Source organism: Arachis hypogaea, chromosome 13 (assembly GCF_003086295.3).
Source record: "Arachis hypogaea cultivar Tifrunner chromosome 13, arahy.Tifrunner.gnm2.J5K5, whole genome shotgun sequence".
NCBI classification, from domain to species: Eukaryota; Viridiplantae; Streptophyta; class Magnoliopsida; order Fabales; family Fabaceae; genus Arachis; species Arachis hypogaea.
Window position 1 is genome coordinate 39,179,025 of NC_092048.1, and position 16,039 is coordinate 39,195,063.

Here is a 16,039-nt window from a genome sequence, read left to right on the forward strand (position 1 = left end):
TGGGTTGATGAGCATCTTGCTAGAATTGGTCACAGTGGTTGCGTCCTCGAAAAAAGACATCTGGTTGAGAAAGAGCCAGAAGTTGTTGAAGAGGATGAGGGATTTCATCATAGGATTGCTATTATGGAGGAGAAGGTTACTATGCTGGAGAAGAAAAAAACCCCAATAGCTTGTTGTGTTGTTATTGTTGTATGTGCTGTTGTGGCTGCATTTTATATATGTAGTCACTGAGCAATGAATTTTAGAAATTAGAGTTGGAAAATGTCTTGTTCCTAGTTTTTTTTGTGTATTGAAACATGGTCTTTAGGGAATTTTTCTATCCTATTATCTATCTAAATAAAGTTAAAGCTATGATATCAATTGGGTGTTGAAATTATGTTATCAATATGTGAAGAAGCCTTGAATGATTGAGTAAAGTAGGCATCAAAGTTGTATACTTAACCACATAACATATATTGATAGTTTGGTAAACATCTTTGCGACAGGCACATTTTCTAAAAGCTGCCCAAAGAGAACAAATTTGCTCAAGTTTATAGTATTATGAAGCTTAACATCACAAAAGTAAGCCTCAAACACCTAACAAGATTGCAATAGTTTATAAAAGCCTAAGAGCTTCTTCAAAAAGACACTAATTCTCCCAAAAAAAACATTGTAATCACATTCAACTTTCCTAAATGCTATTACAAGGCATAGTGCGCTGCCCAAGATGTCATTTTTCTTCATGTCTTTGGATTGATGGATGGTGGATTAGGAATGAACTTGAACAGTCTTGTTGTTGCTGTGCTTGCTGCTGCCATTGTCTCCTTGGAAGCTACTGTACTCGGTCTTGGCCTGACTTGAGATGGTTGAGGCTGTGGGAGTGTAGGCTGACTTAGAGGTGGGAGTGACGTGGCGTAAAGTGGGGCAGGCGGCCTGAATATCTTCTGTTTGGGTCTGATCTTTGAAGTTTTTGGTTGAAATGTTTCGCGAGCTATGGATGGAACTTGGAGTAGAGGCCTAAATGGTGTACGTCTAGTTACACGACCTGGCTGGGGTTGGTCTGCCACGGGAGTTGGAACCTGGTTGTGATACATAAGCTAGTATTCATGAGACTTAGGTAAAATAACAGTTTAAAGGGTTAACATAACACAATTACATATTAACTTACATCTGGAACCTGGATAGATGCAGCCTGGGTAGATGCAGCATGGCTAGTAGCTGCCTCGCTAGTTGGAACACTTTGGGTGTTAGGGGCATCCTGTAAGTTTAGGTTGACCATTGTTACTCATTACTATATGAATCCTGAAATATCTAACTAAACATAGAGATACACCAATATAGCAGATTACTAAGAATAAATACAATATTAACATCATCCTGTGGTGCTGACTGTGATAGTAGAAGAACAACTAATGACTGACTTGTCCCACCTTTCTTCGACTTCTTGGTCTTAGGTTTCCAGTTGGGGTTAGATGGGGCACCCTTGCATGTCTTGTAATTATGTCCTTCTGACCCACATTTACTACAAGTTACCTTAAAGGATCTCTTAAGCTTGGCACCTTGCTGCATCATAGGTTCAGCCGGATCCTTTTGTCTGTTGTGCACCTTTGGTCTACCAATTGGTCTCTTTATGATGGGAGGATCTGGTCTCAAATACTCACTCCGTGTCCAAAATTCCTGACTAGGCACCGGTTGAATAGAATATGCGTATGTTTTATGGATTGACTCCATGCATAACCATGGGTGCACATATTCTTCTGGTTGATCATGTCTTTTCCTTATTGCTGCCACTGCATGGATACAGGGCATGCCTATAACAGAGCAACATCATGCACTTGAATTAAACGGAACCAGAAAATTCATAACAGTAAACCAAGTGAATCAGAACAGATATAACAATGCTATTAAAACTAACCAGTCACCTGCCATTTGTTGCATGAGCAGGTTTGCTTGATGAGATCCACATCCACCTTTGTTGTCTTACGACTCACTTCGAATCTCTTTCGTTCTTCGTCACCTGTCCACTCTGCAACCCACTTGTTGCTGGGCCTAATAAGACGATCCAACCTCTTCTGCTGAACAGGTGCAAGCTTCCCAGAAATATTTTGTAGCAACTGCTTATGCTTGACCATCCTCCGCATCAGATAGCACCTTATTTCTTCACACATTGTGAGAATAGGCTTGCTTCTGTAGTTTACAATCTTCGAGTTGAATACCTCACACATGTTATTTGTGAGGTTGTCCACTTTTGGTCCATGTGAGAAGTAGGCCTTCACCCAAGTTGCTAGCTCAAACTTCGATAGATACTCCCATGCACCCTGGTTGATTCGCTTCAGTTTTTCCATTTGCTCTTTAAATTCTGGTATGGTGGTGCATTTAGCACAGTTCCAAACCACCTCCCGAATATAGAGATCCTTGAACCGGTTGATAAAATTTTTCCAAATGTGCATCACACAGTTCCGGTGATGGGCATTTGGCATAACTGCCTTCAAAGTAGGTAGCAGTCCCTGCATATCAGTTTAACAAATAAATCAAGTATTAATTCAGTCATCAAGTAATAAGTTCTAAGTTCTAACCGTTTCCTCCAAGGTGACAAGGACATAAGGGTCACTGGAATCACTATCACAAGGTTTGAGGTTAGTGCCTCTTTTGATGCGTAGTTTGATTAGACCCAGAATGTTCTCCATTGAAAACCCACCTTTGTCTATTCGGAATTGCTATGTGCTAATGAAACGATGAAGAATATAATAAAAAGTTGCTATCTTCTTATTATTTTTCTTATTTTTTATTTGTAACACTTACACACCCTGCACAATTTGATTTGTTTGTGTTATTATTATATATATGAATCTGAACACTTACAACTTTGTTAAATGCAAGCATCTTAAAACAACGCACACGACAAAAAACCAATCCTCAAACTTGGTCCACACCTAAAAAGGAATTGTCCTTTTTTTCTCTTTTTCTTGTGGTAGATAAACAAGTTACAGGGTCAATAATAATTGTCTATTTTTCCCCAGAACACTTAGCAAATATAGTCTACTAAAACACAAACAACAAAGCGAAGAAGGTTTGGTTTGGCCATAATACACCTGCCACCACCAACCATCCCCTCCTCCCCAAGCGGAAGAGCTCAAAAACAAAAAAAAAATAATAATAATGAAAAAGTAGATTAGAGAGTATTGGGGGAAAACATTCAAGTACAGTACTATCATAAAATCCAATGCCAACCACAACTCCAACAATGATAATATAGAAGCACAAACAAAAGAAACTAAGTCATCACTTCAATCTTATATACTAGCCACCTCAATTCCCACCCATCAGGCTCTGCAAATTTCTCAAGAAAGCATTGCAAAACCTCGCACACAACAATTAATAATAAAAACAGAAAATACCAAAATAGGGAAGTTCCAATTACCAGTGGATTTAGATTTGCAAGCCCTACTTCATCACCACACGCCAAGAACAGCTCATTCCAGCGAACCTCGCATCCTTCGAGAAAGTTCCGAATCTCACCCGGACGGAAATACCACAGAACCTTCACTTTCTTTGCCTTATCAGCAGTTTCCCATATCTTAATAAGCTTCCCGATATAAGGCTCAGGTTCACCCTCCTTGTAGAGATTACCTAATCTGAAAAATTCGAAAACCTAATTTGAGGACTGAAAACGTGCGAAAACTCACCGAAGAGAGTTCGATTTTGGAAGTAAAGTGGCAATATCTGATCCCAGACAATCGCAATTTGCAATGTTCGACTGGTATAAATAGAGTGGTTATGGATCTGATCCCCAACACATAATAACTCCAATATTTGTATGTGCACAGTGGAAATTGTATTTAAGTTTATGTAAAGGGAAAGGAAATTCCAAAACTGTGAATTTTTAGCATTTTAACTGAAGCAAAAAGCACATCAATAATGGAAAACTTTCTACTTCAAAAAAGGTAAACCATGAAAAACCAGAGAAACAGAGAGGGAGGGAAGGAGAGATTGAGAAATCTTTTACACAACCAAGCTAGTTCAAACAGCATTCCCATCAACATCTGATCAAACGGGTTGACCAGAGATTTAATTTCTTCAACAATCCAAAACTTTCTCTAACATCCTTAATGTAAAAAACACCAAATCCATTCAACTCACACTAACAAAAACACAATTCAGCACAGCAAATCACAAAAAGTACATAAACCATACCAACCAAATTTCAGGTTTTGGATCTAGCAGGCTAAAACAAGTAAACATCAACAATTCAAAGCTTCCGAATCAGAAAAGAGAAATGGGTAACTGTAAAAATGGCTTACTAATTGATTATGTAAAAAAGTATTGTCTCCCCTGCTTCCAATCATAGTAAAACATAAGAGAAAAGAGATTACCTACTGTGTTAGATGGCAGCAGCAGGGGTTGGTAGCGACGGTGATGATGGCGGTGGTGGGTTGGTAGCGGCGGCAGCAAGGGAGAGATGAGAGAGGAATGGTAGCGACGGCAGCAACCAGCAAGGGAGAGACGATACTGTGTTAGACGACGGTGAACGACAGTGAGCGACGGCGGCGAATAGTTCGACGGCGGCGAATAGTTCGACGGCGGCGAATAGTTCGACGACGGCGGCTCTGACGGTGGCAGCGGTGGGTTGGTTGCGGCGGCAGAAGGGGAGAGACGAGAGAGGATGTTGAAACGCGATTAGGGTTTTTGCGTTTTCAGTTTTCACATTTTCAATTTTGGAAGATTGAATTGAAGTTACTGATGTAAATAAACCAGTTTTAATTTGGTTTAAAACTAAACTGAACCATAAAAACTGGTTTTTAATAAACTGGTTTTTATAAAAAACTATGGTTTCAGTTCAGTTTTTTATTTAAAAAAACTGGTTTATTTAAAACAGTTTCAATTCAGTTTCAGTTCAGTTCAGTTAAACCAGTTTTTTTGCACACCCCTAGTCATCATACCATCTTTCTGTAATCAAACTAGTATTCAACAACAAAATAACCTTAAACAGCAGTGGTGCATTCATAGTAACACAGCAGTAGTGCATTCATAGTAACACAGCAGTAGTGCATTCATAGTAACAAAGCAGTAATGCACTCATATTAACTAAAACAGCACTCATTCTTATTAACTAAGACAGCACAAATTCATTCTAATCCAAAGCATACATTCATGCTAACTAAGGCACTCATACACTAAGTGCTATTAAATAACACAGAACTCACTCATGCTAACTAAAGCACTCATTCATACTAACTGAAGCACTCATTCACTAAGTCATATTAACTAACACAACACTCATTCATACACCCTAAAGCACGCATTCATACAGTCATATTAACTAACACAGCACTCATTCATACTAACTAAACCAGCAGGTGGATAGATGTATTAGGAAATAACATAGTATTCATTAACACTAAGCAATTATGAAGTTTACCTTTTGTTGGTCGGACATGAAGTTCCAACCATGAGTCTGCACATCCCCCAAATCCTTTCGAGAAGAGTCAAGAACCACTTCCAGGATTCCTTAGTTTCAGACCTAGCTACTCCATAGGCAACCACGTAAAATTGGTTATTGGCATCCTGTGCCACTGTTGTGAGGAGTTGGCCACCATAATAAGTCTTCAAAAAATAGCCATCAAGATGTATCAATGGCCTACACCCACTTTTGAACCCCTGTTTGCATGCTTCTAAGCATATGTAAAGCTTTTCAAAAACAGGGGGGACTGAGGTACAGGAGTGACAGACAACTCTGCCCTAGACCCTGGATTGCTTCTTAATATCTCAAACAAATAATCTCTAACATTACCATACTGCTCCCTCTCATTACCCATGATTCTCTCTCTTGCCTCTCTAACTGCTCTGTACACCATTTTTGGATGTGCAGTGAGTGAGTATTCTTCTCTGAGAAAGTCAATAGCCTCATTTGTCCTCATATGAGGCTGTGTATTCATTCTCTTCTCAACCTTTAAACTAATCCAATGTTGATCAGCCAGATTACTTCCCATGTCCCTTGCACATGTATGGTCATTTTTGTAAGTCTTAACCTGGTAGCATTGCAGAGACTTGTTGTATGATAAATGAACCAGCCACGGACACTCATCATCTATGCATCCCACCCTCACTCTCTCTTTGTCATTCTTAATCCACCTAAGCTCCCTACCATCAGCAATGAATGAGTCTTTTACAACTTCCTTAAATCTGTCAATGGTGGCAAACCTTGTCCCTAACTCAAACCTCCCCTCTCCATGCTCATAATCGTCATCAAACTCAGGAAATTTATGCTTGCTAGATTCATCATCTGATGAAATAGGTGTATGTAAAGTCTCAGATTCATAGTCATATACCGGGTCATCATCATCATCTTGCATCAAGCTCTCATAGAACCTAACATCTTGGTCCATGTTGGGCTGTGGGCCTCTGTTGGGCTGCGGGCCTCTGTTGGGCTGCACATTAGGATCAGGCCCAACATAATTTCTGGTTTGCTGCTCATTGGGTCCACTGCTTTGTCTCATCTTCTTCCACGTCTTCCTCTTTCTTTTAGCACCTGTCTTGTTTGCAGTTGTCTTCTTTGGAGACACAGCTTTCTTCTTTCCCTTCATTACTCTCTGCTTTTGCTACCCTCATCATCAGCACTTGTATCATCATCATCACTGTCACTTTCAAACCCGGGAGGTGGAGGTTTGTAGGGCTCATCCTCCGTGCTCTCGTACCCATCATCAGATGACGAACTCTGGTCATCCACCAAAACCTCTCCCTCATCAGGACTCTTACTTTGCTTTCCAGCATCCTCCACAATCTCAGGTTCATCAACCGGGTGGTCAAAGTATAGGTAAAACTCGTCAGTCTCTGTATTCTTCATTTTGTTCTCTCACATTTCGTTAATCCCTACATCCCCAGTGAGAATATGCAACCCAAACTCAATATCAGGACTTATTGGATCATACCAATAAACTGTCTTGTATGATTGGTACCCCCAGCCCTTGAACAGTGTGATCAAGTCTCCGAAATTAACGAAGTCTAGGTCCATTTCTGGAAACTTCTCCACCTTCCCATTTTTGTAAACCAGACAGCCATTACTCTCTCTCACAAAATTACCTCCATGGTGGAACACGGGCACTACAAACACATCAACCATCTGAGACAAGAAAAATGGAAAACTGTAAACAATGATCAAGAATTACTCTATTCACATATTAAAAGGCAAGAACCTTCAACATCCAAAATGAAAAATAACCGAGAAAATTTCTGTGCCCTAACTATGATTTAACTTCAACCGAAAATTCCGATTACTTTTTTCACAACTTCTATCAATATGCACGCTCAATCCATTCACATCATACTTCATACTTGCAGTGATATTTAATCTCACAATCCATTAACTACACTACAGTACAGAGTTCTTACCTTCGGTGACGAAGCCAACAACTCAGACAACAATGGACGCCGCTTCGACAGCCACTCTACACGGTGAACGTCTCAGCTCTGGGTAGTGATCTTTTTGGAGGGAGAAACAGAGTATGATGAACGTTGGTATTCCTTAGGGTTAATTGTAATTCATAAAGGGAGATGTGAGTGTAATGGGTATTGTAACAGACTTTGTAAGGGTAGGGTGGCAAAACAACGTAGTTTAGTGGTGCAGGGACTTTGTTGTCCAATTTTCGATTTGAGCTTTCCATTCAGCAGTCCAGCTGTCACCCAAGCGTCCCACGTCATCCTCAGGGGAGCCAGATCAGACTTCTCTAATGGGTCCGGCGGAGGCAATTCCACGGAGGGACTCATCCGTCCAAAATTTGCTAAGGTCGGGGATTTAAAAGTATTTTCAAATGCTCAGGGACGAAAATGTCCACGGGCCAAAAGGTCAGGGACCTATTTGTCCTTTTCTCTTATATTTATTAATACACCATTATTGGTTATAGACAAGTTTCCTTCCTGTTGAAAATGAAAAATTGACAAGTTTCCTTTGAATTAGATAATTTAATCTAAAATGAAAAATTGGATCCTTTAAATTGAAGAGAGTACCAAATATTGATAGGTCCTATAAAGAGTTTATGGAGACATTCAAATTAATAATTAAAAAAAAGTTGTCTTTAATCATATAAGTTATTTTTAATCTCAACCTAAACTTATTTGATAAAAAAAAGCGTTTAAGAAATCATTTTTAATGTTTTCATTTTATGGGATTATTTTTACACCTTTGGTACATAGTCGGTCCTAAGTCTAAGTAAAGGAGGAGGGTTATGTTAGGTTTTCGACAACGAACATAAAAATTTAGTCGAATCTTCATGACATGGATTAAAGACGTTATTGCGCTAAAGCTAAGTCCTTGTCCGAAAACAACGCGTTGTATGGATCGCGTACAGTGTCAAATGAGTAAGAGCCACTGCATCAGTGTCTGGTGTAGTGTTAAATGAGCAAGGGTTCCTGCGTTTTCGTGAACGGACGAGGGTAAATAAGCTAGTTCACAAAGAAAAAGGTAAAAGTAAAAATAAAGGTTGGAGCGATAGAAGGTTGAGATTTGGGACATGAAACATAGGCACTCTAACACGAAAATTCATGGAGGTGGTGGATACAATGACAAGAAGAAAGATTAACATCATGTGCCTACAAGAAACAAAATAGGTTGGCGCGAATGCTAGGGAGTTGGATACCTTCAGATTCAAACTTTGGTATACAGGAAAGGTGAAGAATAGGAATGGAATTGATATTATCGTGGATAAGCAGTAGAAGAAGGACGTAGTGGATGTCAAGAGGGTGGATGATCGGATCATCTCTATCAAACTTGTGGTGGAAGGAGGTACTTTTTATATGATTAGCCCTTATGCACTGCAAGTGGGTTCGGACGAGCAACACAAGATAAGATTTTGGGAGGATCTAGAGAGTTTGGTCCAAGACATACCTTCGGGAGATAAGATTTTATTAGGAGGAGATTTAAGTGACAATGTTAGAAGAGAAATGACTAGGTATGAAAGTATTCACAGAGGCCATAGTTTCGGGATAGTCAATACCGAAGGTAAAACTATTTTGGACTTTTTCTCAACCTTTGACCTTCTCATCACAAATACATGTTTTAAAAAGAGAGACGAACATCTTATAACCTATAAGAGTGGCATGACAAACTCTCAAATCGACTTCTTTTTGTTGAGGAGAGTCAACCGAAAATTTTGTATTAATTGTAAAATTATTACGGGAGAGAGTTTAACAGCACAACATATGATACTCGTTATAGATTTTTCCGTTGAGAAAAAGTTGAGAAAAAGATATCATACAAAGAATCTAAGGACGAGGTGATAGTGGATGAAAGGTGAGGAACAAAGAAGCTTCTTAAAACGGGTAGGAGAAGAGTCAAAGTGGGAAGGGGATGGAAGCGCAGAGGAGATGTGGAGGGAGATGGCAGAAGTTATTAGAAGAATAGCAAAAAAAATATTTTGGTGAATTTAGAGGGAGAGGACCAAGAGACAAGGAGTCTTGATGGTGGAATGCGAGTATATAAGAAAAGATAAAGGAAAAAAGAGAGTGCTTTAAAGAGTGGTTTTTGTATCGCAATGCAGATAATTGGGAAAAATATAAGGTGGCTAAGAAAGAGACAAAAGTGGCTGTAAATGAAGCAAGAACAAGAGCATATAAGGGTCTCTACCAGTCTTTAGAAAGGTATATATAGAATCACAAAGAGCCGTGTAAGAAGAACGAGAGACTTGGATCAGGTTAAGTGTATAAAGGATAAAGATAGAGAGGTTTTGGCTCAAGATAAGAATATCAATGAAAGGTGGAAGAGTTACTTCTACGAGTTATTTAATGAAGGATAGAAGACTCTTCCGAGCTTTGGTCGGTTATGCACGATGGAAGATCAAAATTTCAACTACTATCGAAGAATTCAAGACTTCGAGGTAAAAGAGGCTCTAAAGCGGACGAAAAATGGTAGGACAGTAGAACTCGATAATATTCCGATTGAAGTTTGGAAGGGCCTTGGAGAGAATGACATCAGTTAGTTAACCAAGTTTTTTAATGAGATTTTAAGGTCAAAGAAGATGCCAGATGAGTGGGGAAAGAGCACATTGGTATTTATCTACAAGAATAAAGGGGATATATAGAGTTGCGAAAACTATAGAGGGATCAAGCTCATGAGCCATAACATGAAGTTATGGGAAAGGGTGATAGAATGGAGGTTAAGACAAGAGACACAAGTAATAGAGAACCAATTTGGTTTTATGCCAGGCAGATCCATCACTGAAGCTACATACATGTTAAGAAGGATGATGGAGAGGTATCGTAGTAATAAAAGGAATCTACATATGATATTTATTGATTTGGAAAAAGTATACGATAGGGTGCCAAGGGAGGTCTTATGGAAGGTTTTGGAAAAAAAGAGAGTAAGGATCACAAATATTCGTACAACTAAAAATATGTATGATTGGGCTACAACTAGTATGAAGACTCAAGGTGGTATGACAAAGAAATTTTCTATTGGTATAGAATTACATCAGGGATCATCCTTAAATCCATACCTTTTCATATTAGTCTTGGAAGTACTCACAGAGCATATCCAACAGCCTGTGCCATGGTGCATGTTTTTTGCCAATGATATCATCCTTATGGAAGAGTCAAGAGAATACCTAAATAAGAAGTTGGATTTATGGAGAGAAGCTCTAGAAGTGTATGGTTTGCACATAAGCCGTAGCAAGACGGAATATATGGAACGTAAGTTTGGCTGCCGAAGGAAAAATCCTAATACAATGTGAAGATTGGAGAAAATATCCTACAAAAAGTTAAAAGTTTTAGGTATCTTGGGTACATCATACAAGATAATGGAGAGATTGAACAAGATGTAAATCATAGGATCCAAACAGGTTGGTCAACATGGCGGAGTGCAGCTAGTCTTATATGTGACAAAAAAGTGTTGGATGATACAGAGTGTTGGATGGCTAAAGAGGCGCACGAACATAAGTTAAATGTGGTAGAGATGAAGATGTTGAGAGGGATGAGTTGTCATACGCGATTGGATAGAATAAGGAACGAAGATATAAGAGAGAGAGTTGGAGTAGCACCTATTGTAGAAAAGATGGTAGAATCGTGTTTCAGTAGGTTTGGACATGTGAGAAGAAGACCAACAGAACACCCAGTCAGGAGAGTGGATGAGATGGAAGATGGATAAGGGGTTAAAGGCAGAGGAAGACCTAAGAAGACCACCCATGAGGTGGTCAAATGAGATCTACATGTAAACGGTCTCTTTGTAGACATGATACACAATAAAACACAATAAAACTCTAAACCTAGTGGAACAAGACTTTGTTGTTATTTAACTTTTGAATATTTGTTTTCAATTGTTAAACATTTTTGTTTCTAAAATTTATAAGAATCAATTAAAGTGCAACAATATTATACGAAGTAAACATATAAATAATAGTTGCCATTAAAATAAAAAGAAAGGTGAAAAAAATAAGTAATTACTCAAATTAATCCCCAAAGATTTTAAAAGCAGACATTTTAGCCTTTAAGAAAATTAATACACAGATTAATCCTCAAGGTTTTACTTCAGCAGATAAATTAATCCTCACTCTATTTTTCGACAGAGTAATTACCAAAATCAGTCTCTAAATATTTTAAAAGCGGATATTTTAGTCCCAAAAAAAAATTTAATGCACAGATCAATCCCTAACGTTTTTCTCTGTCAGACATAACAGTCTCTCGTCCATTTTACTTTTACTATATGTCAACCTTTATTATTATTATTAGCTTAGTTTTGTGCATGTGGACGAAGACACTAACATAATGATACACTCTTTTCGTTGGAAACAACCAAGGTAAATAATAATGCTTTAAAATCTAAATTAAAACATTTTCTTTTAATACAAACATACTTTTTAAAATAGAATATCTTTTTATTATATTAAATACAAAAAATATCAAATGATTTTAACCTTGATTTTTTTTAGAATAATCTCGAATAATTTATTTTTATTATTATTATTATTATTATTATTATTATTATTATTATTATTATTATTATTATTATTATTGAGTGACTATGTATATACTTTTTATATTTTTTTTATGCAAAAACTCTTTTTATATTATAAATACATACATGAGAATGTAATGAATAAATTTATCATTATTTTTGTCTAAAAAATAGAAAAAATTATGGTACAATATTATTGTGTAATTAATAATAATAATTATTTTATTTTATTTTACTTTTTTTTATAGACGGGAGACTGTTATATTTGATAGAAAAAAATATTGGAGATTGATCTGTGTATTAATTTTTTTAGGGGATTAAAATGTCTGCTTTTAAAATTTTTGGAGACTGATTTGGGTAATTACTCTGTCGAAAAATAAACTGAAGACTGATTTGTCTATCAGAATAAAACCTTAGAGATATTTTTGTGTATTTTTTTTAGAACTAAAATATCCACTTTTAAAATCTTTGAAAACTAATTTGGGTAATTACTGAAAATTTTATATAGGTTTTTATGTTAATAATGATTAGTGTATATCAATAATATTTGATATAGGTTTTTATGTCACTAATAATTAGTGTATATCAATTGCAAGTTTAAAATTTAGAGAAAATTCCACTCTCCTCTCCTGAGAGATACTAAAATGATATTTTCTTTCCCTCTATTTGTAAAATGTACATTCCCCTCCATTATAACTTTTAAAAAATCTCTTCTTTAATCTATTTTAATTTTTTTGTGTTAACTAATATTAACTTTATCCATTTTTCAAGGAAAAATAAATTATTTTTGTCAAAAATGCCATTTAACAAATTTTTTTCATTAAATTTTGCTTACCAAAATATCCTTTAATAAATTATTTTTTATTGATTAAATCGTATTTTTATCAAAATATTTTTAAAAAAATTTGATAATTAAATTATTTTTTTAAGATACCCTTCAATAATTTTTTAATTATTAAATTGTGATTTTACCAAAATTTTTGTTAACAATTATTTTTATATTTTACTATTAATTTTTTTATATCAATATATATTATTTTAATATTAAATAAAAAAATCTTACCATTGTTAATAGGTATAACAATTAATATATATTGATATCGGAAAATAATTGATAACAATTGCAAGCTATAGAGAATTCTGATGAAGAATTGAAACAGTACAAGTGTAGTATAACAGCACAAGTATAGTATAGCAGTATTAGGGAAGAATCCAAGTAATCAAAGTATGAGAGAATTAGATGGAAGGAATGAAGGAATCAATGAATGTGGTCCAGGTTCACCTGCAAAGGGGATTGGAATTAGAATGTGGAGTTTTCAGAGAGAGTGCACAGAGAGAAAAGATATCAAGCCAGAAGAGAAAACTCACATTACACACACACACACACCATCAGCCCTTTTTTCCCTTCTTAAACCCCTTTTGTCACACCCCTTTCTTTCCTCTTTGTATCAACACCGCCGCCCCAGACATTGACCTTGTCCTCAAGGTCAAAGGAGGGATGAAGTCGTCGCATGTCCTCATACCCTTCCCATGTCGCTTCCTCCGGCGACAGATGTTGCCATTGAATTAGCACTTGCTCTTGCCAAGTATCGTCCACTTTGATCATTCAATGGCCTAACACCCAGAGGGGCAGCAATTTACAACCGTTCTCATCAACGGTTAGAGGTTCCGGTAGGGTAACAGAAGGTGGTCTACCCACACACTTCTTAAGGAGAGAAATATGGAAAACTGGGTGCATTTTGGCAGTGGGAGGAAGCTCCAGCTTGTATGCGACTTTACCCACACGCTGCACCATGGGGAAAGGTCCGAAGTAGCGCATAGACAGCTTCTGGTTTTTGTGAAAGGCCACGGAATGTTGGCGGTATGGTTGGAGCTTGACATAAACCAAGTCGCCAATCTGAAATTCCAGGTCACGGCGCTTGCCATCAGCCGTGGCCTTCATCCGGGCCTGAGCTCTCCCCAAGTGGAATTTCAATGCTGTTATCAGGGAGTCGCGCTGTTGCAATTGTTCTGGATAGCTGGAGCGTCTGTGGAGGTGGTGGCATATCGGAGCAGAGGCGGAGGATCCTGCCCAAACAAGGCCTTAAAGGGAGACATGCCGATTGCCGAATGAAAGGAAGTATTATAACTGAACTGCGCCCATGGAAGCATCTTACACCAAGTCCTGGGATTGTCTTGAGTATAACAACGAAGGTACATCTCTAGACACCTGTTAAGCACCTCGGTCTGGCCATCGGACTGAGGGTGGTAAGCCAAGCTCCGAGCTAGCGCGATACCTTGGCGGATACAACATTGCTCCCAAAACTTGCTGGTGAATACCTTATCGCGATCCGACACAATAGATTGTGGCATGCCATGAATACTCACTACATGTTTGATAAAGGTTTCAGCAACTTTGGGGGTTGTAAAAGCAGCTGCTAGTGGCAGGAAATGGGCAAACTTTGATAGTCGGTCCACTACCACGAAAAGGACCGAATACCCTTGTGTTAGCGGTAACCCAGTTACAAAATCCATAGAAATATCCTGCCAAACATCGGTAGGAATTGGAAGAGGTTGGAGGAGACCGGCAAGCGGTAGTGTGGAGTATTTCGCCTATTGGAAAATAGAGCACTGGCGCACATAGTCCTTGACCATACGAGCCATATCCTTCCAAAAAAATTGTGGAGTTAATCGGCACAATGTCTTTTGATAACCACCATGGCCACCAATGGCTGAGTCATGGCACTCATAAAGAAGCTTCGGGATGAGGGACGAAGTAGAAGGGATTATCAGTCGGTCCTTCCAAAACCAAAGACCCTGCCGATGCTGTAATCTGTCAGACTGAAGATCCACCTCAAAAAATAAATCCGAGGGATTGAAGTGTTGAAGATCGGACCGTAGCTGCGTGAGAATGTCGCAAGTGAGTGAGGTGACAGCAAGAAATTGGCGAGACAGCCCATCGGTACCTTGATTATCCGAGCCCTTTTTGTATTCTATCTCAAAGTCATAGCCCAAGAGTTTGGCCAACCAAGTCTGCTGCTCTGGCATTTGAATGGTCTGAGCTTGGAGTTCCTTGAGGTTCTTGTGATCCATTTGTATCACGAACCTGTGATCGAGCAAGTAGTGGCGGAACTTAGCCACCACCGCTAAGATTGCTTGCATTTCCCGGGCATAGACAGATTGCTTCTGAGCCGTGTAGGAGAGTTTCTTCGAAAAATAAGCGATGGGGTGTCCAGCTTGGCTGAGAATCCCCCCTAAGACCCGTACCCGAAGCGTCTGTCTCAAGCACAAAAGGTTTGGAGAAGTCGAGAAGTGCCAGGACTGGTGCATGAGTTAGAGCCTCTTTCAATGTCACAAAAGCATCCGAGACTGATGGCGACCACACAAACCCCTCTTTGCGCAACAAGTTAGTGAGTGGCGCTGCCAGAGTGGCAAAGTTGCATATGAACTTTCGATAGTAACTCGCCAATCCCAGAAACGCCCGAAGTTGCTTCACTGAGGTTGGAATCGGCCAACAATGAATTGTTTCAATTTTTGAGTCATCCACTCTCACTCCCTCAAGTGAAACCACATGGCCCAGGTACTCAACTTGTGTTTTTCCGAAGGAGAATTTGGAGAGTTTGGAAAATAAGGAATGGTGCTTGAGCACGCGTAAGACATACACTAGATGATGTAGATGAGACTGCCAATCAGCACTATAAACCAGGATATCATCAAAGAAGACGAGCACAAACTTTCGTAAGACCTCAGAAAAGATAGAATTCATCAAACACTGGAAGGTAGCAGGGGCATTAGTCAGACCAAATGGCATAACGAGCCATTCGTATAAACCTTGGTGTGTTCGGAAAGCCGTCTTAAAACAATCCTCTGGTCTGAAACGAATCTAATGGTACCCCGAGCGGAGGTCGAGTTTAGAGAAGAACCGAGCACCGAACAATTCATCGAGTAATTCGTCCACCGTCGGCATAGGGAAGGAATCCTTGACGGTGGCATGATTGAGGGCCCGATAATCAGTGCAAAACCGCCATGAGTCGTCTTTCTTTTTCACCAAAAGCACGGGAGAGGAGAAGGGGATAGTGCTTGGCTGTATGATGCCCTCGGCTAGCATCTTAGAGACGATCCGCTCAATCTCAGACTTTT

General features: G+C 38.6%; 1 protein-coding gene across 1 annotated transcript; it reads right to left on the reverse strand.

The window, feature by feature from the left end:
• Positions 1-15,032: 15,032 nt before the first annotated feature.
• LOC140177573 (uncharacterized mitochondrial protein AtMg00860-like) lies at positions 15,033-15,710 on the reverse strand. Its single transcript, XM_072210700.1, has one exon. It carries the CDS (start codon positions 15,708-15,710, stop codon positions 15,033-15,035), a length of 678 nt encoding a protein of 225 aa, XP_072066801.1.
• Positions 15,711-16,039: the final 329 nt, after the last annotated feature.

Excerpts from the sequence above, each read along its gene's own strand:
- LOC140177573 (XM_072210700.1), bottom strand. The coding sequence starts at position 15,710 with ATGCCATTTGGTCTGACTAATGCCCCTGCTACCTTCCAGTGTTTGATG.